This window comes from Cuculus canorus, chromosome 1 (assembly GCF_017976375.1).
Source record: "Cuculus canorus isolate bCucCan1 chromosome 1, bCucCan1.pri, whole genome shotgun sequence".
In the NCBI taxonomy this organism is placed as follows: domain Eukaryota; kingdom Metazoa; phylum Chordata; class Aves; order Cuculiformes; family Cuculidae; genus Cuculus; species Cuculus canorus.
In genome coordinates, this window is record NC_071401.1 from 158175580 (window position 1) to 158201930 (window position 26351).

A 26351-nucleotide genomic window follows, 5' to 3' on the forward strand; every position below is an offset into this window, starting at 1 on the left:
TGAGGAGATCTTATAGCAACCTTCCAGTACCAGAAGGGAGCCTACAGGAAAGCTGGGGAGGGACTATTCATAAAGGCTTGTGAGGATAAGACCAGGGGGAACAGGTATAAACTGGAGAGGGGCAGATTTAGACTAGACAATAGGAAGAATTTCTTCACTATGAGAGTGGTGAGGCACTGGAACAGGTTGCCCAGGGAGGTTGTGGACGCCCCATCCCTGGAGGTGTTCAGGCCCAGGTTGGATGGGGTCTTGGGCAGCCTGATCTAGCGGGATGTCGCTGCCCATAGCAGGGGGCTTGGAACCAGATGATCTTTAATGTCCCTTCCAACCCTAACTATTCTATGATACTATAATTTTGTGCATGGTTAGTTATTTCCATAGGATTGCCAGCATTTATGAGATTAGGTTTATGCAAGGTTGACTGTAAGACTTAAAACTCCAGTTGGTACAATAAGCACCTCAAAATTATTTCTCAAAGTATTTCTTCCACAACTCTTGCACTTGTATGAATTGGATCTGGATACTGAATTGAAGAGCTGGGCTGTACTAACTCCTCCACTGTAATGTAGCAGAAGGTCCTAGCAGGGCATCCATGATGGGAATTACTAACTTGAAAATACTTACATTCTGACAATAGCAAAACAATACTCTTTTTACTAATTTTATTTTCAGCATTTCATGTTTCCTTTCTGCAGAAAGTATTGTTCAAAGGGATCAGAATCTAGGTAAAATTAACCTGTTCCTATTTCTCTGCTTTTTTGGAGCAACATCTTGAGAGTCATTTCAATTTTACAAGGATACAAGAACAGAGAGACAGCAGCTTGGCTCGGTTGTTTATTAGCTTCACCAGGCGTCGTCTTGCCAAAACATACTTATGGGAAGTAGAGATTTTGTCAACTCCAGCTGGCATAACTGACTGACACAGCTGTGATAAGAGGAAAAACAAGAAGACGGTAGCAAATCACAGAGCATAAAAGAAAAAAGCAAATAAAAGATATTTTATTATCTATAACTTCCTTGTCAGCTACTATTTCTTCAAAACTGTGCTATTTTTAATTTGCATAGCCTTGCTGATCAAAAAAAAAAACTAGAGAATGCATCCCCAAGCAACTACAGTGAAAATCATGATGTTTGCAAAGTTAAGCCAAATATTTTCCCCAAAATCTTAGGTCACTCATTCTATGGACCCCTTCACTGATAGCAGAAAGAACACGTGCAAGATCTGGAACCATTTACTTATCTGAGATGCTCTGGAGTCTCTGTTGCAGCTATGCCTAAGTTATAAACAATACAGAGACTACAGAGACAGATGTTACCTCTTTTATTTCGTCTGGTGGGAGCTGCTCCACATTTTGCAGTTTGTTAACACTCTGACGATGGCTATCATAGTAACTGAAGAAATCACTAGTGCTCTGTTTCAGCAGGTAGACAATAATGCCCAAGCCAGGCAAGTGCCAGTATGGTGCTTGTGTATCTAGAAAAGATGACGAATTTATAACAAAATTAAACAAAAAAATCAATAAGGTTTGCTCTCAGTCATTAAAGTAGTGAAATAGATGAAAGCGCTGGCAAGTTTATATCTTATACTTCTGCGTTTGAACTAATTCAAATGACAGTTTAGATAAGAATTTCTGTGGTTGCAGTACTAGAAGGCAGTCAGCATAGTACAGTAGTGCGTAACACACAAAATGTAACTACACAAGAAGACTTACTATTTGAATGTTTTAACCACTCAGCTGTTTAACAGCCTAGTGTAAACTCTTGCCATGTGGCATAATGAACAGTTCCAGTTAGCATCAAAATATCTTACATGTCATGAGGTTCTAGTTTCACATAATGTAACACATCACAGACGCTGAAAAAGAGGAATCTTCACCTTCCCCTGTCCTGTGCTGTTTATTTATAAAACCTTTTTTTACTGATGTATGTGTTTCTGAGGCTGCCATGGGAATTGAATTAAAAAGGATTTTTTTGGTCAAGTTTGTTTTAACTTGGATTGGTTTCCTGATTTGGCTTAGTGCAAAGCCGCACAAGCATGTGTTCCAGAATTGGAAAACCAGCAGCCACGGTACTGGCATAAAGTAGCTTAAAATGCATGTGAAACTACAGCTTCTGGTTCACCATTTTCTACTCGCCTAAACATCATCCAATTCAGCTGCATAAAACAGGAAGCCAAAACTCTCACCCTGACGAGACCCATCTCGGTTGGTTGACTCTGAAAGGCTGGGAGTAAACAGACAAACAGCGTGTTGAGAACTGGGGGCACTTTGCAACATCAGTGACTCACAGTATTTGATCACATTTGCACAGATCTGAAAAAAAAAAAAAACAAAAAACAAACAACCCGACAGCATATCAGTTACAACATCTACAGGCATTGAAGCATTAAAGTTTAAATGGATAAATGTCAATAAACAACATATTTTGCTTTCTTTCTTCCCACTAGAATGTGATGGTTCTATTTTGTGATCAGTTAAAAGCCTCTCTTTATTTCAAGTCTAGGACTTGCAACCTTGCCTCTTTCCCAAACCTGGTTAAAGTTTCCAGGCAATTTTAAGTTCCCTTTGGCCTGAACTTACTGTTAGCCATTGCCCTCTATAGCTAGCCTTCATTTTGAAAACTTCTCAGTTTAAGAGTTTGTATCCAAAGCAATAATGGTTGCTAATGCAAATGTAAGAAACTGAATTTTCAAGGTTTATGTTAAGGAGAAATAAATGCAGGATCCTATCCCAAACTAAAAGCACTGTAGAGCATTACTGTTATCATACGGAAGTATGACAAACAAACAAATTTGCAGAGCAGCTAAAATGTCCCAATTTGAGACTGAAGTTGCAGCAGCTTCTTGCATCCTTACCTGCTGCATGGCCAACTCAATTTCATCCTTCTTGTTCACTCTGTCTGCTTCTGCGTTATCATCCTGCAGTTTAAACTGACGTAGTCTGTCTGAACCACCAAACCGACCCAGAAGTCCTAAGCACTGGCGCTGCCATAAGAAATGCATGTTTTAATTAGTATCTCAACAAATGAAGCGCATGATTCTTTTCACTTAAGTGAAATCCCTTAAAACACAACAGCAAGAAAGCAAAACAGATAGAGCTTTCAGCACTTTGTGAATGGAATCAACTACCAAAAGCATACACCACACAAACCACCACACTCATATAAAACCCACACCCAAATATAACCACAAACAACCACACATTCTTCATAATAGTGGAAAACATCCCTTTTGTAACTGCTACTAGTCAGAGTACAAAACCAAGAAGAAACTTATCTACATACACAATTCTAAAAGGACAAGTGTTATACAACTTTATTACCTGAAATCGGCCTATATGTCCTTGTAGCTCCACCAGCATCCCCTCATTAATATCAATGTCCAGCTCACTTAGCACTCCTGATAAAAGATAGAGCCATTAAATTGTTTGGTTTTTTTTCCAAAAGAAAACAGATTTGTGTGGTATATGCATTTAAATAGAAGCACTGATCAGAAAAATCTAAGCCAAACAATGAACTTATATTTTGGACATTGCTTGGGGAAAGCATTCAGATATGAATGCAACTACAAGGAGAGGCAGGAGAGCACGTAGCTTACTGCGCTGGTCAATAATTAAAAGCCAGTGCTTCTCCCTGAAAGGTTTTTTTTTTTAATAAATAAACAAAAACAGAGAAGTCATTAACAAAGATATGAGTATAAAAGCAATTTTCTGTCTTTGTTTCCTCAGTCACAGAATTTGCCAGATGAAAATTCTTTTTGAAGATACCACACACAAGGCATCTCAAAGACAAAAAGTACTTACTGTAAGGTAGCATAATGAAAAGAAAATGGGAAGTCAGAGGCATATTGACAAAGGACACTACGTCCACTGCAAATCCACCATATCTACCTTCTAGAACAATATTTAAATTTATTTTTCCCAGAGCTCTACATATCAAGAATATTCTCTATTATAGTAGATACTCTCTTATATGTCTTACTATTTCTTTATAGAAAACAAAGCCTGAGATTCGTGCAGATGAGGCTAAGAGACTTCAAAACTGTGGTCCCTACCTGGTAAAGCTGCCTTGCTGATTATTCCTGTCAGTGCAGCCAGCTCCTGGAGAGATCCAACACTAACATCTTGACACCTCAAGATTGCCTGGATAGTATCTGAATGGGAAATTAGAAACTGCAAAACCTGTACCACAAGAAGGAGAAAAGGAAAAATATGAATAACTCAAAATTGAGCAGTGAGCAGAAAGGATGCAATGCTTTTACTTTTGGAGAATTTTAAAGAGATCTCCCATACCAGCAAGATGGTAGAGAAGGATGGGATTATAAAAAAAAGAAAAAAAGCTTACTTTCAGAGCCAAAGGACACAATTTCTCTGAATGAGCAGTAGCACTGATATTCCAGCATCTTTTGGAACTTACCTGTCCTGCTGCTTGCAGATGTTGTGCCATGCTGGATGTGAGGATCACTTGGCACAGTTGAAGAGCTGGAAGAAGAATCTGGTGGTAACGTTCCACTGGGGCAGGAATGAAGACCGGAGGATCTCTCATGCCATACATTCTTAAGAGGTTTAAAAAGAAGAAAGAAAGAAAAGGGAAAAAAAAAAAAAGATAAACACTACAAGAAGAGTGAAGTCCAGGAGAAGCAGAACCTCAGCCTACAAACAGGCTCAAGAACATGCAAACACTCACTTTTCAATAATAGGTCTGTACTTGAACTGAGTTTATATTGGAAAAGCAACAAGTTTATGATACACGGGGGCTGCAGTTTACCTAGAAAGCTGCTGCCAGACATTTTCTGTAAGCAGAGAAAATCACTTCTTTATACTATACTATACTATACTATACTATACTATACTATACTATACTATACTATACTATACTATACTATACTATACTATATCAGTATGACACTAAATAGTCTCAACTAATTTAGGAAGAGGTGTGCTTAATTCTAAAGCAACTGATAAATACAGTCCTTTATAAAGGCCCTGTAGGCTTCTAACAGTTTTATCCAGTTCACTGGCACTTTTTAACAGAGCGCTTGTATAAGTCTTAAATTTCTCCCAAAGTGCTTGAAACCTCAGTGCATCACCAGGAACTGTAAATTTAAAGCAAGGACTAATGTTTGAAATCAACCAAGGTGACTTCCCTTAAATACAAAGTTGCCTTCTCCAAGTTCTTCTTTTGGTCATCTCATAATAACTAACAAGGCAACACATCAATAAACTTGTCAAGCAATACACTACTGTGATATTTTTTCATTTTTTTTAATACATCATAAAAATTTCTGAGATAATATTTACTTCGCTGTTCTCTCATTAGTGCTTTATGGGGGAGGACAAATTCTGCACATTTTGTTCACCAACTGCAAAGCCCCCAGAACAAAGCATAGGGTGTTTTTTAAACATTACATTCTAAATTAAATTATTAATAAATAATAACATTAACAATGACAATAATAATAATAACAACAATTACGACAATAATGACAAGTCCTATTTAAGGTAACAAGTAAATAAGACACTATGTATTCTAAGTAACTGGACATGCAAGTACAACTTCACACCCACTTATTTGGAATTTTTTTCTCAATAAAAGGTAGTTTTAAACTGAATACATACATCCAAAAAGAATACACCCACAAATAATTACTCAAAAGACTTGCAGCTATAACAAGATATCATATACTTCCAAGACTACTTCACAGTTTTACAATCAGCCAGGGAACCAACACCTACCTCTGACGGTCTGTTTCGGGGCGCATGTCATACACTTGACACTGTGCCAGCCTAACAATCACTCCAGACCGCAACAGCTCCAATGCGCCTTGCTGACATTTACCTACTCTTGTGAGAAATGCCTGCAGAAGAGTAGAGAAGGGCACGTATTGGAGATACACAATGAGGCTTCTATGACTATTTCTCTCTTGATTTTAACATAATTTCAAATACTATTATTTTAGTAAAATATCTGACTACAGTAAACGTGAGGTACAGACAAACAATTTTTAATTAAAAAGACACCCTGCCATACCACAAAATGGTTTCTGAAGTTTTATTACCATTTTCGACTCGTAGGTGTACAGCGCTTTCAGTAGAGGGGGCTGAGGTGTGAGCAAACTCTGAAGAGTCAGATCATCATCTGCTAGACTATCCACAAGCACCTTCAGGTAGCCACTATTGCAGAGATACAACAGCCACTGCTGCTGCTTGTCTACTGAAACAATACGGTCAAGCAAAGCCAACGCCAGCATCTGGGATGGGGGAAGAAATAACAAAAATTAAGACAAATCAAAACAGAATTAAATCTATGAGGTCAATGAGATTTTCAACAAGTAAGAGCAATCTGAAATGCTAAGCAGTTGCTTGTTAGAAACAGAATGCATTTCTACACTACAATTCCAATCCTTTATGTGATGCTACAAAATCTTTAGGATTTCTTGATGGTTTAGCCTATTCTTTCCTCTACTATTCTTTAACAAAATACTATAGATATTGTTGACCAATAACTGTGCCAAAATATTTTAACGAAGTATTGCTACAAGCACTATTACTATTTAAAACTAGTTTGCATACTGACTGGATTCTTATCTACTGAAGTTATCAGGAAATATTTATTTCTGAAGCAACCAAATCTTCCCAAAGCGGGACAATAAACCAGTAAATCCTTGATTTACAAATACTAACAAATAAAAGCCACAGCAGTTCATACAATCTCTTGCAGCAGTGCTCACTACCCTTATTTTTAAACAATAGAAGACACAGCTTTTTTGAGGAAAAAAATTAATATAATAATATACTTTCAACAGCTCAAAAGATGAGTGGGAGGACAGAAATGTGAAAAAGATTTAAGTACCTACAAAAACTGTTCAGGTTCTAACTCTGCACATTAGTAAAGTGTTCTCTAAACCAAACAAAACAGGGCTTGCAAAAGAATAGATTTATTTACCCGGCCTATCTCATGACCATCACAAGCGTCACGACAAACCACCTCCATGAGAGCAGCTCCATAACTCTCAATAATTGCCATGTTTTCCCGTTGCAATTTACTAAACACATCTTCAGGAGCTGTCAGACGTTCCCACATTGTCTTTTTAGCTGTAAAAAGCAAGTAAAACAAAAAATTCAAAGTGCAAAGATTACCATTAGCTTGGCTACAGTACAGCTGAGGCCACATCCTTCAGGGCATTCATACAACCATCAAATAGTTTGTGTTGGAAGGGACCTTTAAAGTTCATCTAGTCAACCCTCTCACAAAAAATACCTTGCAACAGAAATGCCTCAAACAATGGACAGTGTTTTTAATTGAAGTCCAAATGTTTTCCTACAAAATCCATTCTTTAGTGAACATGACATCCAAGCCAGTCAGAAGAAAAAAAGTTGTGTTCCTGTATACATGCACCCTTGTAAATACCACTGACTATATGTAACACAGTATCTTTCAGGTCCTAGAATTTCCACGGGAACCAAAACATTTGGTTTGAAGGGAAGCAAACAAGGTGCTGTAAGTGAGAATGGGCTGAATCCAAAGCCAATAATCAACTACAAAGGGATCGTAATAAATAATTACAGGTTTGGGGTTTTTTTACTACTGTAGCTCAAAATGCTGACCAAGTTATAGCTGTAAGAGTCTGCATGCACAGGTACCAGCCCCAAGTTCATTTTTCAATCCTTGTCCAAGCTCTAAGATGAAATCATTATTAGAAGCACTAATGAATCAAGTATAAAGGCCATTAACAGAGAGAAAATTATGTTCACCATAAGCTCTCCTGGTTAAGCAGCAACTGTTTGGCTTATTTTTACCTTATTTTGGGGGGACATGGGGCAATACTTTTTTGTTTTTCTTCCCTCCCAGGAGTCGTCAGCCGAAGGAAGTGAAAGAATATGAATAATCTTTGGGTTTGTTTTTTTTAAATATGATCACTGTGGTATGAGTGTTACAGGTGTGGAATCAAATCAATATTTCTACAGTTGGACCTACTTGAGAACAGTTAGTTACAAGTCATCTTCAGTCCTTTTGACAATTACGTAGCTGTGATGTGCAGCTTTATTTAAATGGACACAAATGAAATACATTCTTTAGTGCTGGAGGTCAGAAATTTAATATCCTTATCCAGAACAATACACTTAGAAAGCAAATGTAGCTAAGCAGGTCAGAATAGAGGAGGATTTGCATCATTTAGGCCAAGCAACTAATTTCAGAGGCTCCTGGAGTAAGATGGTTTCTAGCTACATTATCTATCTCCAGAAGACAGCACAGCATGTAGAAACGGTTCTGTTCAGGGTTTAATAACATTTTTTTTTTCCTCTTTCTCATAATACAGTAGAACTATACCTGCTTCTAAAGTGTCTGGTTCATCTGGTCTCTGGGCAATCTGCAAATAATAAAGCAGTGATCCATAAAGGTGCGTTCTCACTCTCTGGAAGCCACCACCTGTTCACAAGAAACATTCATAATTAAAACCAAATAGAAGCACACTCCATAACACCATCTTCCACTGGCACTTTAACAGGTTAACTTTCCTATGGCAGTGCCAGCAGACGTAAACAAAAAAAAAGATTCCTTAAGTCAGAGTTCTAATGTTCACATAAAAATGTGATCATGAGTTAATTCAGTGAGTTTATGCCACTCAAAAAAGTGGCAATATGAAAATCTCTTTCAAGTTGTGTGTCTCTTTTGCTAGTTTTTCAGGTTACAAACATAATATGCCTTTCATAATTTTCTTCTTGTTAGTAGCATCACTTAGCTGTATAATAATCATGTAACATCCACCTAACTGACTGCAATAAAAATCTTTACTGCAGTAGCCGGAAGCAGCTCAGTCCATCTTTCTATTTTTGGTTGTTGGAATTTTCACACACAAACTGCAAAGGTTACCGCACCTGTTTTCAAAATGAAATCCAGCAGCTTTCTCAAGATGATGTGGAGGGAGGAATCACCAATAGAAGCAAAACCCATGGATATGCCCTCGGAGCCAGGCGATGTGGTGAAAGAACCATCCAGCATCAAGACATATTGGGATTGTCCCATCATAGGGAGTGCAAGTGGCTTCTGCTCGGTTTTCACAGACTGGCTCAGGTGGGCAGTCAGGGTGAACACAGCTCCTGCCACCACCGGCATCAACTCCTGAGCTGCATCATCATCGAGGATCTTAATGCAGAAGAAGGAAAAAAAAAAGAAAAAGAAAGTAGTAGAAAGTGTCTGATTTCATGAGCTATTAAAGCAATTCATTTAGCCTCTCAGTTGTTAATGAAATCCTTATACATAAATAAGGCACTATGTAAAACAAATCAAAATCAGTAGTGTCAGAAACATGTTCAGAAAGATGAGTTGAATAAATTCTAATTGAGAAGACCATTAGCTTTCTGGGTTTTGTTTACACAAATCACAGGCACCGTGATAATTAAATCTGCATGGGGAAAAAGGAAAGGATGTGCTGCCATTTGAGTTGCTTAATTAGTAAAATATCTTAAATCTAATTTAGGAAAGGAAGAACTGACACCCTCCTGGCTTTACAGCTATTTAAGAAAACCAGTTTCATTAAAAATGCGACAATATCCTTTAGAAAATTCGAAGGGGTGAGCATCAAAGTAGGGAGCATGAAAGAAGCATTTAAGACAATGTGGAGAAACATGAGAAATGAGTACATACTGTTTTAGTTCATCATTTAAAAAGTAAAACAGGCATCTTTATCACCGATACTAAAGGAGCTTTCCTTTTAAGTAATATAGTCATTTAGTACAGTAGATTAAGAGAAAATAACCATTTTTTTTTTCCTCAAATCAACAAAAATCTTCACTAAAATATGACAGAAAATTGGAATTTGGAATTTTTGCTCTGCAAAGATTTTTTTCAAAAAGACAGACATTCCTTTAGCTGGTAAAGGTCTCCCTGGTTTCCTGTATTTTAAATTTTGTTTATATAATAAACAAAACTACCATCCCACTAAAAAATAGATTTTGCATAACTGCTACAGAAACAAGAAAATTGAAACAACAACAAAACACCAAAACATTCCTTGAAAAAAAATATAATATCTCATACATATTTCTCAAAACACAACTGTCTAATCAGGAGAACTACGAAGAGCATAACTCTCACAATAAAGCAGAAAATAATAATAAAGCCCCAGCAGCCTAAACAATACAAGGACACTTCATTAAATTTTGTCTTTGAGAATGGCTGGGTCAGTAGTAACTGCCTAGTCTGCCTCAAAAAATATTACTATAATTAAGCAGTAAAACACCTAGATTTGAAGTATTTTAAGACAAAGCAAACTCTTGCATTTCCAAAAGCCCTTCTAATGGTAAAAATCTTTACTTTTCCTAACTACAAAGCATCATTCAACACTTTCATTTTTCAAAAGAAGCAGCAGTAGGATTTGCAGTGAACCATCCAAATGCGATAAATTCGCAACTCATGTACTGTTTTCCTTTACCCTTTCAGTGAGGTCTTTTGTACTCCTCACCAAAACAGGCTGTTTTCTTCTCACCTGCACCCTTTCCAGACTACCATCATACTGGTTTATACTGAAATGACTTTGAGCTTTGCCAATACATGGTTCATAGTTCAACCGTACCTATTCAAGAATACAGAGTATCCCCTCTGTCCACAGTGCATTCAACTTCATCATAGCAGCAATCAGAAAACTAAAAAGAATACTCAAGGCAGACATTTTTATCATGATCAAGTATGCTACTTGAATAACAGTTTCTTTTTCACTTAAAAAGATACAGCAACAAAGTACAAGGAGAGGGTTGATTTCCAGTAGAGCATTACCTTGTCATGCACATCCTGCAATAGATCACGAATAATCAGTTGTCTGTCCTCAGCCTGGATGAGATCCTGGGGGCACGCAGTGAGTATAATTTCCACCAGTTGTCTCCATGACTCTAAAGCATGCCTCTTAGCATGGAGGCACTGCAGCAGCTTGTTCCGCTCCACTACATATTGCAGGATAGTATTTATCTCCTGAACACCCACAACAAAGAAATCCAGTTTACAATATGCTAAAAGAAGTTAATGGCAAAGGCAGATTTCAAGGTAATGGTTTTATCTATTAGTAATAGTCTTCAGGGAAAAACAAACAAACAAACAAACAAACAAAAAGAGTGAGTCTTCAGCTTAACAGAAACAAGTTGCTCTTAATCATTTTAACAAGGCAGGCCAATCCATTTCCAATGTGCTTTTTCACAAGGCCTTTCCATCATGAATGTCTCAAGACAGTGGTAAAAAAAAAAAGAAAAATTAACCAGGTAAATTCTTTCCTAACTTACGCTTACACTTGAAAATAAACCAAAAACAACTAGGAAAATCTATTTGTGCACTTTCTTTTCATTTCAATTTGAGTCATTTCTCCTTCATCCTTAAACTTCCAAATCCATTTTGCCAATATCGACTAAATATAAAAGAAGGCAGGAAGCTCAGAAAATAATTAAGGTCCAGGTTCACTGAAATTATAGCTGTGTAGAAGAAAGGAGAAATAAATTGGCATCCCCTGTGAGAGAAAGGCAAGATGAACTGGGCTGCTAAACACTATATTTGTCAACAGCCAATCTTGACATCAGTCTGTACCGTCTTCTGTACAGTGGGGTGGGAGCTGCAATTGTTATCAGTAACGGGGAGGGAAAAGATTCAAGAAAAAAGTTAACAGGCTCCAGGTCTGCTGTTTAGAGAACATTACATTAAGAAGTATTTTATCTCACCAAATTTGAATGTCATTTTTTTTTACTATTATTATTCAGGAATTACTAACTCAAAGCTAAGACTCAATCCATAAGCTTTCATAGTAAAGCTTACTGCTTGTCAGTATATAAAATCCACAACAGTAGTAGCTTACTTTTTCCATACCTACCTCCATAAATAAAGGTCTCTGGCCTATTGCTGCCATTCCTTGAAGGGCATTGACTTCTGCAACCAGAACTCTGTGAAGGTGCTGAAAATAAAAAGGAAACTGTAATGACAAGGAAGATGCATTTGTCCCTCCTAAAAATATTTAGGAGATGGCTACATAATGACAGAAGCAACTGAAGGACTGAGATTCAAATAAGTTTTACTCATTTTTTAGGTTTCTCCCATACTTCATTCTCTAACTGCAATACTTCTAGCTGTCCTGTTTCTCTCCTTGCTCACTGCACTTCTCATTTTTGCACTCACTCAATTCCTTCTGGTCCCAAGTTGTTCTGTCCTTTTCTGAGGTCTTCTAACACATCATACTCCCTTTCCTCTTCAACCTCCACTACAGTCCTCTTGCACAGAAGAGTTTGTTTCCTCTCAAGTCTAAAATACGTTTTCCAATACAAAAGGGCTGGTTCCTTATATGTAACAGTTGCATTCCTACCACCATCAAGACCACTTTTACATTCCGTTCTGCTCCTGCTCTGTCCCTCGTCTGTCAGGTCACAAAATTTTCTGGACTATTCATCATACACTTGTCAAGTCACAAAATTTTCTGGACTATTTATCATACACTTGTCAAGTCACCATGTGACACTATCTTAAGAAAAGACTCTAAACTATTGCATTACACAACTATTTGTGCACGTAACCGTGTACACATATGTAGTGCTATGTTGTTGTGTATTGGAGACAAATGAAATACATAAGGTAGATATCGTATCTGCAGTATCACTTGGGAGTTCCAAGATGGGAAAAACATTAAGATAGAAAATATTTCCTGAAAGTATCTTAAATTGATGCATCCGTCTACTGCATGAGAAATGTGTGTGCAATGCAGAAGAAAAAATAATCCAAGTAATTCACATAAAGTATGTACTTATCTGAAACAGCTGTACTTTATGAGTGAAAGGAAGTTTTAAAGTATTATTAATGCACTCATCATTTTTAGCAGTAGTAGTAGTAGTATGAAGATATAAAGTAGCACATGCAACTTGAGAACCTTGACACACCTTGACGTTGCAGACCACTTGTCCACGTGCATTCTTGTGCTCACAATTAGCAATGACTTGCTCAATCTGAACCCGATCAAAAAAATCCAGTTGTAAAGGCTCTGGGATGTCCTGACTGAAGTCAATTGAATCCAGGATACTCAGGATCTTCCTGCGTACTGGAAATGTAAACCAATTCAAGCTGTATTCAGAAATATCAAGGGGAAAACAAAGAGGTGGACAATAGGAGCCTAACTTACCTTTGTAAATCCAAACTTTAATGTGTAAAGTTTCAAAAGAAAACATTAAATCTTCAGAAAGTGCTATCAACCTATATAAGGGGCTTAAATACATTTTAAGAGCCTTAAGTTCTTGTGTTATACTGTATTGTTCTCCTGTTATGTATGCATGACATCTAATATTTACAACTACAAGATTCTATTTTTTTCTCCTAAATAAAAGCAGGCTGGTTTTCAATAAGAGCAATTTTGTTAATACTTAAAAACACTGTAAGGAAACTGAAGTTACTTACTTGGGTTTTATATTCTTTGCCATGAAAATACAAGTATGTTCAGCCTTGGCAACAGTCTCACTATTTTTAATGATAGCAGTAATTTTATAGACTGCCACCCTCCCATTTCACCCTTCCGCAGACACTTAAACACAGGCTCTTCTAAATTCCTTTCAGTCCAATATTATCCACTCACTCCGACCATCTATGCCCAAGTTCTAAAATCTGTTTTTCCCTCACACTAAATAAAAACATTCCACACACAGATGCTGTTCAGAAGGTCTATTATTTTCTTTTTCAAAGCGTTCCTTCCAGACGCAGCCCTCCCCCCAATCAGGATCAGAAAAACGTTCTTGAGAAACAATCAAAAGCCGCAATGCTTACCTTTGGAAGCAGTGTCAAAGTGGAGAAACCCACTGACTGATCGACTTTCATCTTCCATTCCTCCTTCACCATCAGCTGAAGGTAATGAAACATAATAAATAAATTAAAAAATCAAAGTGAAAAATACTACCTACTTTATTAATATTGAGAGGGAAACACGGAGAGAGCAAACATTGACAAACTATCACGTGAAAGTCTTCTAATTAGAAATACAGCCTTGACTGTTAATAAAATGAAAACAATACTCATCTCACAGGAGATAGCCAATTATCAAATACAGATTAGATAGTACTCAAAATGCCTAAAAAGACACCCTACCCTCCAGTAGGAACAATGCAGTTGGATGAGCACTGTAAAATGAGTAGGGTGTCTGGACACGGATTCCTGTACTCAGAGCTCCACAAGGATGAAGAAATAGCGTCCAGGCCTATAGAATTGAGGGAAAGCACCATACTGCTGCAGCCCGTTATGATAGCTTCCATTTATTGTTTAATTTTCTTCACGTAAAGAGTTTTATTGCTGCCTCTTTCCATTTCATTTGATTTACTTCTACTCTGTTCCAAAACTCTGAAATCTCACCTTTTTATTTAAAGTTGCATTTTATGTCACATTGGGATGGGATATCATTTTTGTGATGTTATAATGTCAAAAGGCAAATTGAGCTTTAGCTACTATCTTCTGTGAGAGTTGAAAACGTGACTGAAAGACAGAACACTGAGAAAACTGTCTAAAACTGTTTACCAACAAAGATGCTCCACCTTCTCTACACAGCAACAACTCCAGAAACCATCCCAAGATAAATTATTGTATAGTTTTTATTATATTTTTATATTCTCCTCTCCTACTCCATAATCTATATTTACTTTTTAATATCAATGTATACACCGAGGTGCTTCATACAGAAAATTTCTTTCTGATTTCTTTCACTTTGGAGTCCACAACAACCGTAATCTTTCTTCCCATCTCTCCATTGGCAATTCCGGACCCAATCTCCTAAATGAACTGTCACATGCTTATAGAGAAAAGAATTCAAATAAAGCCTCTTGTATTTCCATTCATTCAAGCTTATTTACCACTACAATAAATTCCTCTTACCCAAGTATGTTTTAACAGGCATGTCATCGAGCAGCAGATGCAGCAGTCTCTGTGTGTGGGAGCGTTGGCGGTTCAGTGATGTCACTCGCATTTCTATAGCTGCGGTCTTCATCAGCCAAGACATCTGGTTCAGAGTTGAAATCTCGTGTTCTGTATGGGGGTAAGGAAGCAATTATGAAACTGAACATAAATAATATTACTGACTCCAAGGAAAGCATTTTTCATTTGAGAAAGCTTTCAGAGAGCGTCACTGCCTATTATCTGTTCACCAATTGTTTATGAGACAAAAGCACTGAGACATGACAAATGCCATGAAATGAACAAGTGGTTATTGTGAAAACAAATCATACACAAATATGCAATTAAGAATACAAACATACACAAAACATCTGGCTATAACCTGTACTAACAGTCACTGTGGAGAATGCAGTGCCTCACAAGCAAATAGGGTCACTCACAGCTACAGTGAAAATAATCAGACATTTATCGCAAATTAACTATAACTTTAATCAAAGTTGGTAAGGCTTGAAGGTGGGTCTCCAAGAATATCCATATTCTAAATTGATCTAATTTAGATTCTTAACTTAAGTAAGAAACGTCTAAAGTCCTTTACTCATGCTGGATACATGTATTCCAATGCTAAGTTTACTATCATTTAACAAAGTACTAGTGGTCAAGCATCCGGTAAAGTGAATAAGTACCTATATTCAGCTTAAGACACTTGAGAAATACTAGTCTGAAACATTAAAAACAGATCTAACTTAAAAATTAATGCCACCACTGAATAAAAGAAGTCTTTATTCAAAGGAATGGAAGATACACATAGTTAGAACCACCGGCCCTTTATTCCCTCAGTTCTTCCTAGCATTCTTACATTTCAAAAATGTGATTTTTCTTTTGTAGCATAATCTAACAAAACCACAACAATAATTGAAATATAGAGTGGGATCTGGAATGCATCAAGTTTTGAGAAAGAAAAGTAACACTGTTTTACAAATGTTCAGCGCTAATAATTTGAACTTCCTAAACAGGAAGAGTTCAATCTTTGCAGAATTAAAAGGTTAGCAGGGCCAGTAATTAATTCAGTTTAATAATCTACTTATGTTTCTTCTATGATTTCCAGGGAGTCAAAAGATGCATTGAATTTTAAACATGCACAATCTTATCTTAGCATAAAAATTACCTTTGATAGAAAATGGCAGATACTGCAGCTGAGTGAATAGGAAATCCTGGCTGGTCCTCAGGTATCTCATAGTTGGACCTGATGTGTCAGAGCATGCACACAACTGGTAGATCACCTGACAACCAAGAACAGTGGATACTCATTTACAGAATTCATTTTAAAAACAAATCAACCATCGAACTACAAGATGCATAACACTATCAAACAATATTACCTGTATTTACAGTTAAGTTTTCCACCAGCTTACTCCAAAGATGAACATACTATTTCTAACAGACATTGAATTATGACATTACAGGACCACCAGCATGTGAATGATCCAAATGGCTATTTAAGCCACTATATAAGCCTTTCTTTTTGTTCAGCTCACTTGAAAATGAATGCCTTTTTTTAGTCTTCACGTTCACTGAGATGGGAAATGTAATTTTCTTTTTTCCCCCTCCTGCTACAGTATGGCCTCTTCCACTTCTAACAATGTTTAAAATCCTTTCTAGAATTCACGGACTTTCAACACGTTTCAGGTGTGTTATTATGACTGAAGGCCAAACATAGCTATCTTGCACATATGTATGATTCAGCTGTTTTCCCCACCTTATCCCCTCAGACATACATACATATGTACATTCTGTCACTGCTACAGAATTAGGAAGATTACAAAAATCAAAGAAAAGCCAATAAAGTTATCTTACTTGCTGGCAAACTGCAGTTCCAAAATGTCAAAAAAAAAAAAAAAAAAAGGCATATGGTCCCAATAGAGTCAAAGGCTCACCAAAAATACTTGGAACAATAGTTTTACAAGTATGTCCCAATTCCAAGTTCTGACATGAGTGTAAATTCTTTAATTTCTGTGTTGCTGCATAATACTTTTTCCCCACAGGAAAAGGCAGAATCAAAATTGAGTTCAAAGCATATAAAAACCTGACAGATACATTTTAAAAGTGAAACTACTATCAAAATCATCAACCATCTCTGTTCATCAACCAAGAAGTAGCTATTGTTATTTAGAGGGGTTTTTTCTAGTATAAGACAAAAGAAAATGTGCTGAATACCTGGTAACAGAGCTCTGCAAGATGAGGAGACTCCTGAACTGCTGTAGGCCCATTCCTTGTTTTGGTACCCTTCTCCAGTATGTTTAAAATAGCATGAAGGCAAGTCCGTGGGCAACCCAAGACACCTTAAAACACAGAAATTACTTAACATTCTTGAATTTACTTGCCTCCGTAGCAAATCCAGATTAGTACACAGAATTACAGAAACTAAATTGTTCAGATACCCGTGCTGCACTGAACTGCTCCACTGAGCTGCAGAAAAAGTATCTAGCAAAGTTTGTATTCTGTTAATTAAAATAAAAGCAGGAACTATGCTTCAGCAAAAACCTAATGAAAACACTTATAGTTAGTCTGCAGGCTTTTGAGATGCTAGTGAAAAGAGAGTAAGTTATGCAAGAACTTTCTCTTCAGTTGTATAAAAAAAAAAAAGATTCAATTGATTCTTTCATATTCTGCATGAACCAAACAACTCTTAAACTTTAACTGAATACTCATTTGACAATGCCAAGGAGCAGCTTTGAAATCCTGTCTTTATTTTACAATTACAGCCATCTTATGACTAACGTGCCTAAAGGCACCTGACACAGCAATCAAGGGAAAAGGGAGGAGATTTCAATACTGAAGCCAAAATCCCATCTTTTTGCATTCTTCCTTTAGTCAATTAATTCTTTATGCAACTCAGACAGATATCCTGAAGCAGTAAAGGCATCAATAACCTCAGTTCTTACAGGGGAAATAATCTTCTCTGTTTGGACACACATAATTTATGCTTTAGCAGGAAATTATTATCTCAAGGCAAATGGCTTATGGTCTTTTTTTCTTCACTTTATTAATGTGATAATTCAAAGAAATGTGCCAAGCTCTCTCGTGGCTTTAAGACAAAGTCCTCTATCACTGACCTGAATATGATACCCTGTAAAATTATGTGGGTGCAGATCAGTTACCTGTATTGTGTAACTATGGAATTTCAAAATATCCAAAATGTGGTCTGCAACTGTAAGCTAATTTGCAAATGAAACAAACAGGTTGGCATCTTTTTTCTTTTAATCTTTCCAATATCCCAAATAACACTGACTCCCCAACCCAAGAAAAATCAGATGTTATCAACTAGAATCACAAAGGACTAAAAACTGCTGAGCTACAGCAGCTAATACAATCCTAAAGATAATGAGAAATATTCTTCTCTAAATAACTGAAATCAAATGTCTGTTCAAAGAGTTGAGAAAGAATCTACATACTTCAGATTGGAAGAGAATCCAGATCATCTCAACTCCAAACTACTGTTTAGTTGCAATATCAGACCAGATTGCATGATCTTTACCCACTTCACTGCTTCTGTCTTCATGGCGAAAATGTTTATCCCATATCCAGCTGGATCTTCTCTTGTTTCAATTTGTGCCTACTACCTCTCATCTTCCTGCCATACACCTCTGAAGAGTCTGGCTTTATCCTCTTATTAACCTATTTGTATGTATTTGAAGATTGCTAATAGGTCACCCCAAAGCCTTCTCTTCTCTAGCCTGACAAGTCTCATTGCCTCAGCTTCTCCTCACATGCTCACTGCTCCAACCTCCTGACCGTCTCTGTTGAACTTGCTCAAGCTTATCAATGTTTATCTTTTACTGAATACAAGTTAGAAGCTGAAGAGGCAAACAGGAGACATACTAAAGCACTATTTTTCTCACCAATTCAAGAAACATTAGAAACGTCACTCCTGACGCCTTAAAGTTCATAGTCTCATATATATATATATTCGTACATTCATAATATATACTTATATATGAATATATAAATTTATTAATACACTAGGCAGTAAAATGAAAACCCACATATTCTGAGAGGTTTTCTTCTACAACATTAAACAACAAAGCTGGTTTTACTCCCTAAAATTAGTTCTAAACAGGAGCTTGAGGAGGGACAGGATAGTAGTCAAGTAGCATAAATAGTTTAAAGCGACACTCTGTTTTGTAAATTCCCACCTTGTCATACATAGGTACTTCTTGGATCATCAGATCAATTTCTTTGTACTGTGGACACAACCACACTGCATGTAATAGTGAAGAAATTTATATGTTTCATTTCTAAATTACCATTTTCCCCCACAATGCTAGTTTCAAGTGTGTTCCAAAAATCCAACTTAAACAAAGGATCAAATCCTGAAGCCATTTAAATGCAGCATTTAGGTATCTTTTAATTTAGCTTTTAAGGATTAGGACGAGGCCTCCTGTCTTGTTCTTACTATTAAGAGGAACTGCTTCTCCCCAGGAATTTTCCAACAAATATTCTCATTCTGGTAACAGAACTGATTAAATGTCAGATCAACTTTTCTTCTCCATACCTGGATCTTGCAGATTTGTGGTGCTGACAGGTTTTTTTAGCTCATATCCCAAGAGATACAGAGCAAGGCTGGGAGGACTACACTCAAGAGAGGTGATAAGGAGATTCAGAATATGGATCCTTGTTTCATGATGGATTCGTGCTCGCTTCTTTTCAGGCTCCAGCTCTTGATTAAAAACAGGGAAAAAAAAAAAAAAAAGGTGAATAATGAAGTGAAGAAATCCATTTAATGCAATAATCCTCAGGCTTTCCATTAAATACAAGAAAGCTAACACATCAACTTACATCAGTACAGAGGGACACAAGACCAAAATTTCCAATTACTATTAATGCAGCTCTAAATAATACATCCAGAGCAATATTAAATACTTGTGTTCCAAAACAGACTCCATTTGTAGCTGTCTCATCGTTCTATGGACATATCTTAACAAGACATTGGTGCTTTTCATTCTGTTAAAGGTCCAGTTCTACAGAAAACAAGTCAAGAAAGGAGTTTTCTGATTTAAAAGCACCTTCTTCACTTCTTCCATTAATTTCATTCTATGCCAAAACAAACAGGGTAAGACATTTTTAAGCCGCCTTTTACATACCCTCATCTGGATTAATTAATTCTTCTGCATCTTCATTGTCCAAACATTCCACAAACCCAGCCATAAGCTTCTGACTAATACTCTGTATTCAACAATGGAAGGGTGAAAATGAAAAGGATTTTAAGAGTATTAAAAACAGTATCTTTCTTAACCCCCTCCATATAAGTTAATAGAAGTTCTATACAAAAATTAAATAACTTAGTTATTCTGAAGGAGTTAAGGGTCATAGCTGGTCTAAGCATAGGTTACCAATTATCCACTAAACATAAAAAACCCATTCTGTTGTTCAATATGCTACATTTTCCTCACAAGTTGAAGGCTAAAGTCAACAAAAAGTCTTGGTATCTCAGAGAATATTGTCCTTTCCTTCTTACAAACATTAACGATTTTGGTTTTCTCACTTAATGAAGTAGTTGCTTTTCAAAACGCTACAGTAAAAGACTTCTTAGAGGCAGGTAGATATAAGACAAAATACACTTCTAATGTAATTGAGCTAGGAGCCTATCCTCTAAAGCAACTTTATGGAGCACCAGTATTTCTCTGCCAGTTTTCCTTTCCAGATCCAAAAAAACTGAAACTTACCTGATCATGTGTGAAGTCATCAACTAGCTTCATCTGGATATTGGAATTACAAGAAATACAGCACAAAATCTTGGCACTTTCGAAAGCCAGTTCAGGATTGCTGTCCCCATGATAAAGATACCTTCAAAAACACAAGGTTATTGTAATGACATTGTTGAGAATTCTACTATTTCAAGACGGTAATGGGCAGATGAGAAATTCAACAGCATTAAGAATTAAAACATATATAGATCAAACACCATGAGAAAATGTTAAAGCTGCAAACAAGATTTCCCTCTACATAAAGCGCTTAACACTACTCCATGAAAAAGAGAACAGTAGGCTGAGTAGGGATAATAATATCTCCTGGAATTTTTACTGTTCTTTTTATCTTAATTCTGCCTCAAACACCACAGGACAAGTTAAAACAATGGATCAAAGATTTATACAAGAAATATGAAAACAATACCTTCAGACCATGCAGAAATTAGTGTGACAGAAGATGAAAACTAGCTAAAATCAACTACTGCATGTACCCAGAACAGGTGAGAGGGTAAAAAAAAAAAAACTAAAAGCATCTTAGAAGGCACACTTTTTTTAAACTATTTGTCAACTATTGTTAAATGGAAAAAGTAATATAAATGAAAGACAAAAACATATATATCAAAAGAGTTGAAGTTTCCATGTCAGAATATCACTGCTTTTTAATGCTCTTAATTTTATTATTCAATATTGGTTTGTCTGTAAAGTTGTTATAAAAGCAAACAGTAACAGAAGGGATCAGTGGGAAGCGGAAAACCTGAAATTTCACATTTGAAATGGAGTTTCAGATTACTAGCCTGATACTTCTAACATAGTAACTAATGGACAATACTGTAAAACATTTAAGTGGCTAATAGCAACCAAATGGAGTTTTATTCTCTCATTGTATGACAACAGAAGTCTGGGGTAAATTCAAAACTATATGCAAGGGAATCACTGCACAGAAGGATAACCAGGAAGAAATCATTAGGAGAAAAAAAAAATCAGAAAGAAAAGCTATAAATGCAGATCACAATCTTGCACTAGACAATACACAGACCATGCCACCTGTGAAGACACCTCCCATCACCAAAAAAAATTTCAGAGATGCTCTGTGCAAAGAGAAGCACTGGCTAGTAAAATTAATCAAAGGACCAGGATCAAAACACTACGCTGCCCCCAAAACTCCCTTTTCAGTAATTTGCACATACCTAGCGATATTCACTACATGATCTGCCTTTTTAGTGCGAGGATTGATTCCTTGAAGCAGCTGCTCCAGTGGTGTGACAATGAGGGAAAGGTGGCTCTCCCGCAAGAGATCCATAAAAAGATTCTCTTTCTGTAGGGTTAAGTTTAGAAGTCCAAGGCAGTACTGCACAGCCTTCTCTAAATGCTTCTTCCCTGCAGCGCACAAACAAAAAAGCAAAGGAGCAGTTAAGTAGATTATATTCATAAACCTCATTCATCAAGACTTTCACCAAGAAAGAAGTTGTCAGTTGTTTGCTACTAGGAAAATTACCACCAAAACACAATTTTTATATGCAAGAGAAACACTTTAACACAGCTTTAAATCCTACTTAGTACACATTTTAACTTCACATGAAAAATAAATTCTAGGCACATACCAGGAAATGGAGCATAAGTATCAAGCTGCTTAACCCCTTCTTCTAGCAAACTAAGGGACAGTTCCAGCATTGGGGACTCATTCAATAGATGATACATCAAATTGAATCCAGGTGGTTTATATGCTATTATTTCTTCTCCTAAAGAGAGACAGGGAACAAAAAATTAATGCCTAATAGAAAAGACATCCATTACTCAAGCCAGCGTGAGCTACAAAACGTAACAGTCCCTGTTGCTGTAAGCAACATCTACATAAATGAAACATACTGCATTCAAAGACTTCAGAGGTTTTCTTTACACATAAGTCATTTAGATAATTTAAAAAGTTTTGGAAAAGTAGCAGAGGCAATTACCATTACTTTTCAATATCTAATAGCACAATTTCAACTTTAATCAGTTAGACTTCCTCTAAGTAGATCTGACCTTGGATTCAAATCAATGCTAGGACTTTATACCACACTGGAGCTACATTAAACTGCTAAACTGAAAAGTAACTGGAAAAAGTTTACATCATCCCAAACCTGCAAGAACACCCTGAATGAGAGAAAAAGCATTTCCAGAACTCAAAGCAGAGAAGGTTCATTGAACCCCTAGTGATCAGAGGTACAGATGTTGCACATCTGTTGCAACAACATACGCAAAAATGAAACCAGCATCAAAAACCTCAGAGATCCTCATAAAACAAAGCAAAACAAAAGGAAAACTCAAGACTAATGGTTCTGGTTGATCCAATCTCCTAATAAACTATGGTGGATAAAAGCAGGAGAGCAGTAAAAATTTTTTTTTTAATATGCAAGTGAGAATGAAGGCATAGTTCCTTTTGGCATCAGCTTAAATAATCCCCTTCTCCTTACATTCATTCCATCTTCCTGCTGCTCCCTAATATGCCAACAGACATCCCATGCCAACGTGAAGCCACACAGTACATCAGTTCAAGAAACGGATCTAGTCAAAAACATCAGGTTTGACCCATTTCTCCAATCTATCACGTAATCTACAGTCATACAAGCTGAAGGACTAGTTGAGGACATGAATAAGCTAACAAATTCCTCAAGCCAGTTAAGGTGACAAGAACTTTTTTTCAAAGTATAGGGCACAAAGGCCTCCCAGACTGAGGCGAGCTCACTGGTGAGGTATATCTTAGAGTCCTCATTCACTTAAGAAGTGGTTCTTATAGCTCTCTACTGCTATAAGCAAATCCACAGGCATCAGGCTGGCATTCAGCCTTAAGAAACAACCTTGTAATAAAAAAAATCAGCAGCCTAAACAGGCCTTAAATTTCCTATAATGAGGCCACTGCCATCTACTTTAGCCTTTTAAAGAATAGTTGCCCAGAGCTAAATGATTTCAGATCATAATTCTACTGTTAATGTCTGCTCTGAATAATTAATATATCAATAATCTTACTATTAGAGTATATATCAAGTATACAGACGCCTTTAAATGAACCCTATGAATAATGCTTATTTAGATATAGACCAAAGAAATCCAGAGGAACAAACCCAAGATGTTTTGTAAGTGTCAAAGGCTGGTCTTTAATCACATCAGCAACACAAGACACAAGCCATCCTCATAACAGAGCTAGGGAAGTAGGAAATGGTGTATATGAAACCCTACTGAGTCAGCCACCCACAGTACACAGACATTTCTTGAGCATCTTTCTATCTTAAAGCCTTGGTTTAGCTTTCCAACAGCTTCCTTCCAATACTAAACAAGATCACAAGATAGATGCAAGAGAGAAAAGCAAGCTAAAATTCTGAATATTTGTAAACAGATGAACTAGTTAACCTTGTAACTCCACATACTGGTCCACAAAATCTTCAAGCTGAGGTTCATAGTCCCGCAGCAGTTTGTAAAACACTTCCAGAACTACCTCAGCTACTTCCCACTGTAGGTGACAAAAAAAGAAGAAAAAGTCATTCACAGAATAAGACTGTTACTGCAGCAACAAGATCAGGACAACAAAGAATACAACAAGCAGTGCAGTGATGTACAAGAATCAGACGTATGGCATGACTAGCTAATTTGGAAATACTGTATAACAATACTTATAACTCATCATGTCAAATAATTCGAAAGGCCAAGCTTTCTTTCCAAAGTAAAACAGAATACTAAAACAGATTTATCACCTATTTTAGGCTCTATCACACAAAATGCGTATTAGCATACTGAAACCACAAGGAATAAAGAGCCTTTTTATTAGGTATACAGCTAACAACAGATCATTAATCGCTTCCAGGATACAGTTTGGCATGCACTTTCATCCAGAAACAAATTCCTTCACCCAGCAAGTCAGAAATATTCTCTGAAGTAACAATGAGGAAAGGACAAATCTGACTTGTAGATTAGGGCAAATGATGTTCACAAGTCATTAGCTATGTAGTAGAACCACAGAACCGTGTATAGCATATCAAAATTTATCAATAATATAAACTTCATTCTTTATATTAAAAGGACACTTTATACAGGCTACTTAGAAGTAGTTCATAGATCCTGATGACTCAACAGTTTTAAAAAAATCACCCGTCTACAGAATCAAAACACTATGAAATGCTCCAGGTAACCTGTGCTGCACCAAACTTGAACAGCTTCTCAAACACGTCTAAGCCACATCAGTAGTGCCAAGTAATTCTAACTACATCCTAAAAGAATTCTAAGATTTTAAAACAAAATTACTTTTTCAGCAGCTCTCCGGTAAGCTCTGGTGCGGAATCGAAGAAACACAGAATCCCTGAGGAACTGGAGATAGGGATCAAAACCTGGTGGACGGAGACCTGCTCCCAAGTTAGAAGGGAATGAACTCTCTACTAGTGTGCTGATGAGTCGACAGAAAGCACGGGTTAAAGGATATTCCTCACATCGAGATTCAATCTCATTCAGTTCAACCTTCCCAAGAAGACAGCAAAAACAGGAGAAAAAAACAAGGATTTTGAAGGAGGAATAAACACGTGAGAACACATAATATAAAGGCATCAACTGTGAATTACTTTACAGTGAATCGACTGTGCTGCATTTTTGTCTACAGCACACCACAAATAAAGTAAAAGCAGCGAAGCAACAGTACTGGCATTTCAGTTCAGCAATACCTCATTCATTTGTGAGCTACTAGAAGATATATCTCAACATTTACATACTTTGCTTCTATTTGCCACTTCTATTAGAAGTGAAGTGAGCTGTACTATGATGTAACAAAAGTGAGGCCAATTGAGGAAAACATTAAAATCTTAGCAAGAAGTGCTCATAAGTAATCTGAGGGTTTAGATACTTCTCTGTTACTAGTATGAAGCTGCTCTAGATTCATAAATGGATAAAAGTTCCAGAAATTACAAGTAAGTCTGAGAGTAAGTTAAGAAGCAGTGAAATGACAGCACCTACTCCAAGGGTTTCTAGATACAATAGCAGGTGCAGCTTCTGCAAGTGTTTCCCAAACTGGTATTCAAATAGATCAGAGAGTTTGTCTACGTACAGAGAAACACTTACCTCAATACCAACTGCTTGCCTCTGGCCTGGACTTCTCACAGTCTGCAGTATCTTCAAAACAGAAAGTGAAATGAAAACAGACAAAACACTTCACATAATAGAAGTACATCACCATTATTTCTATTAGGACTAAAAAGCATTCATCACTTTTTAGCTGTAATGAGAAGCTTTCTAAAACAACTTAGAAGGTAAAAAGCTAAGATTTTTCTGTCTGAAAGGCTGGAGTATATGTTGTACACTTGTATGCTTCTAGCTTTACATCCTCAAAGATCACAGAATCATAGAATAGTTTGGGGTGGAAGGGACCGTAAAGATCATTCAGTTCCAAGGGCAGGGACACCTCCCACTAGACCAGGCTGCTCAAGGCCCCACCCAGCCTGGCCTTGAACACTTCCAGGGAAGGGAAAGCCACAAATTCCCTGGGCAACCTGTTCCAGTCTCTCGCTACCCTCTTCATGAAGAACTTTCTCAGTGTCTAGTCTAAATCTTCCCTCTTCAAATTTAAAGCAATTCCTCCGTGTCCTATCACTACATGTCCCTGTAAAATGTTCCTCCTCAGCTTTCTTGTAGCCCCCTTTAGATACTGGAAGACTGCTATAAGGTCTCCCCAGAGCCTTCTCCAGGCTGAACAACCCC

At 36.9% G+C, this 26351-nt stretch overlaps 1 protein-coding gene across 1 annotated transcript in view; it reads right to left on the bottom strand.

Annotated features, from left to right (window-relative positions):
* Positions 1-26351, bottom strand: part of NUP205 (nucleoporin 205) — a 52960-nt gene that overhangs the window by 4259 nt on the left and 22350 nt on the right. Inside the window, exons 14-40 of the mRNA XM_054081900.1 lie at positions 25716-25766; positions 24912-25121; positions 24024-24123; positions 22238-22375; positions 21824-22013; positions 20613-20733; positions 20031-20112; positions 19442-19606; positions 17104-17228; positions 16055-16169; positions 14872-15021; positions 13777-13851; positions 12903-13060; positions 11849-11929; positions 10774-10965; positions 8877-9144; positions 8329-8427; positions 6943-7091; positions 6056-6247; positions 5733-5854; positions 4414-4552; positions 4052-4178; positions 3321-3397; positions 2855-2983; positions 2186-2312; positions 1317-1474; positions 802-925 (exon numbers count right to left, since the gene is read on the bottom strand). Of these exons, the coding sequence (XP_053937875.1) occupies positions 802-925; positions 1317-1474; positions 2186-2312; positions 2855-2983; positions 3321-3397; positions 4052-4178; positions 4414-4552; positions 5733-5854; positions 6056-6247; positions 6943-7091; positions 8329-8427; positions 8877-9144; positions 10774-10965; positions 11849-11929; positions 12903-13060; positions 13777-13851; positions 14872-15021; positions 16055-16169; positions 17104-17228; positions 19442-19606; positions 20031-20112; positions 20613-20733; positions 21824-22013; positions 22238-22375; positions 24024-24123; positions 24912-25121; positions 25716-25766 (3664 nt within the window). The remainder of the gene's footprint in view (positions 1-801; positions 926-1316; positions 1475-2185; positions 2313-2854; positions 2984-3320; positions 3398-4051; positions 4179-4413; positions 4553-5732; positions 5855-6055; positions 6248-6942; positions 7092-8328; positions 8428-8876; positions 9145-10773; positions 10966-11848; positions 11930-12902; positions 13061-13776; positions 13852-14871; positions 15022-16054; positions 16170-17103; positions 17229-19441; positions 19607-20030; positions 20113-20612; positions 20734-21823; positions 22014-22237; positions 22376-24023; positions 24124-24911; positions 25122-25715; positions 25767-26351) is intronic.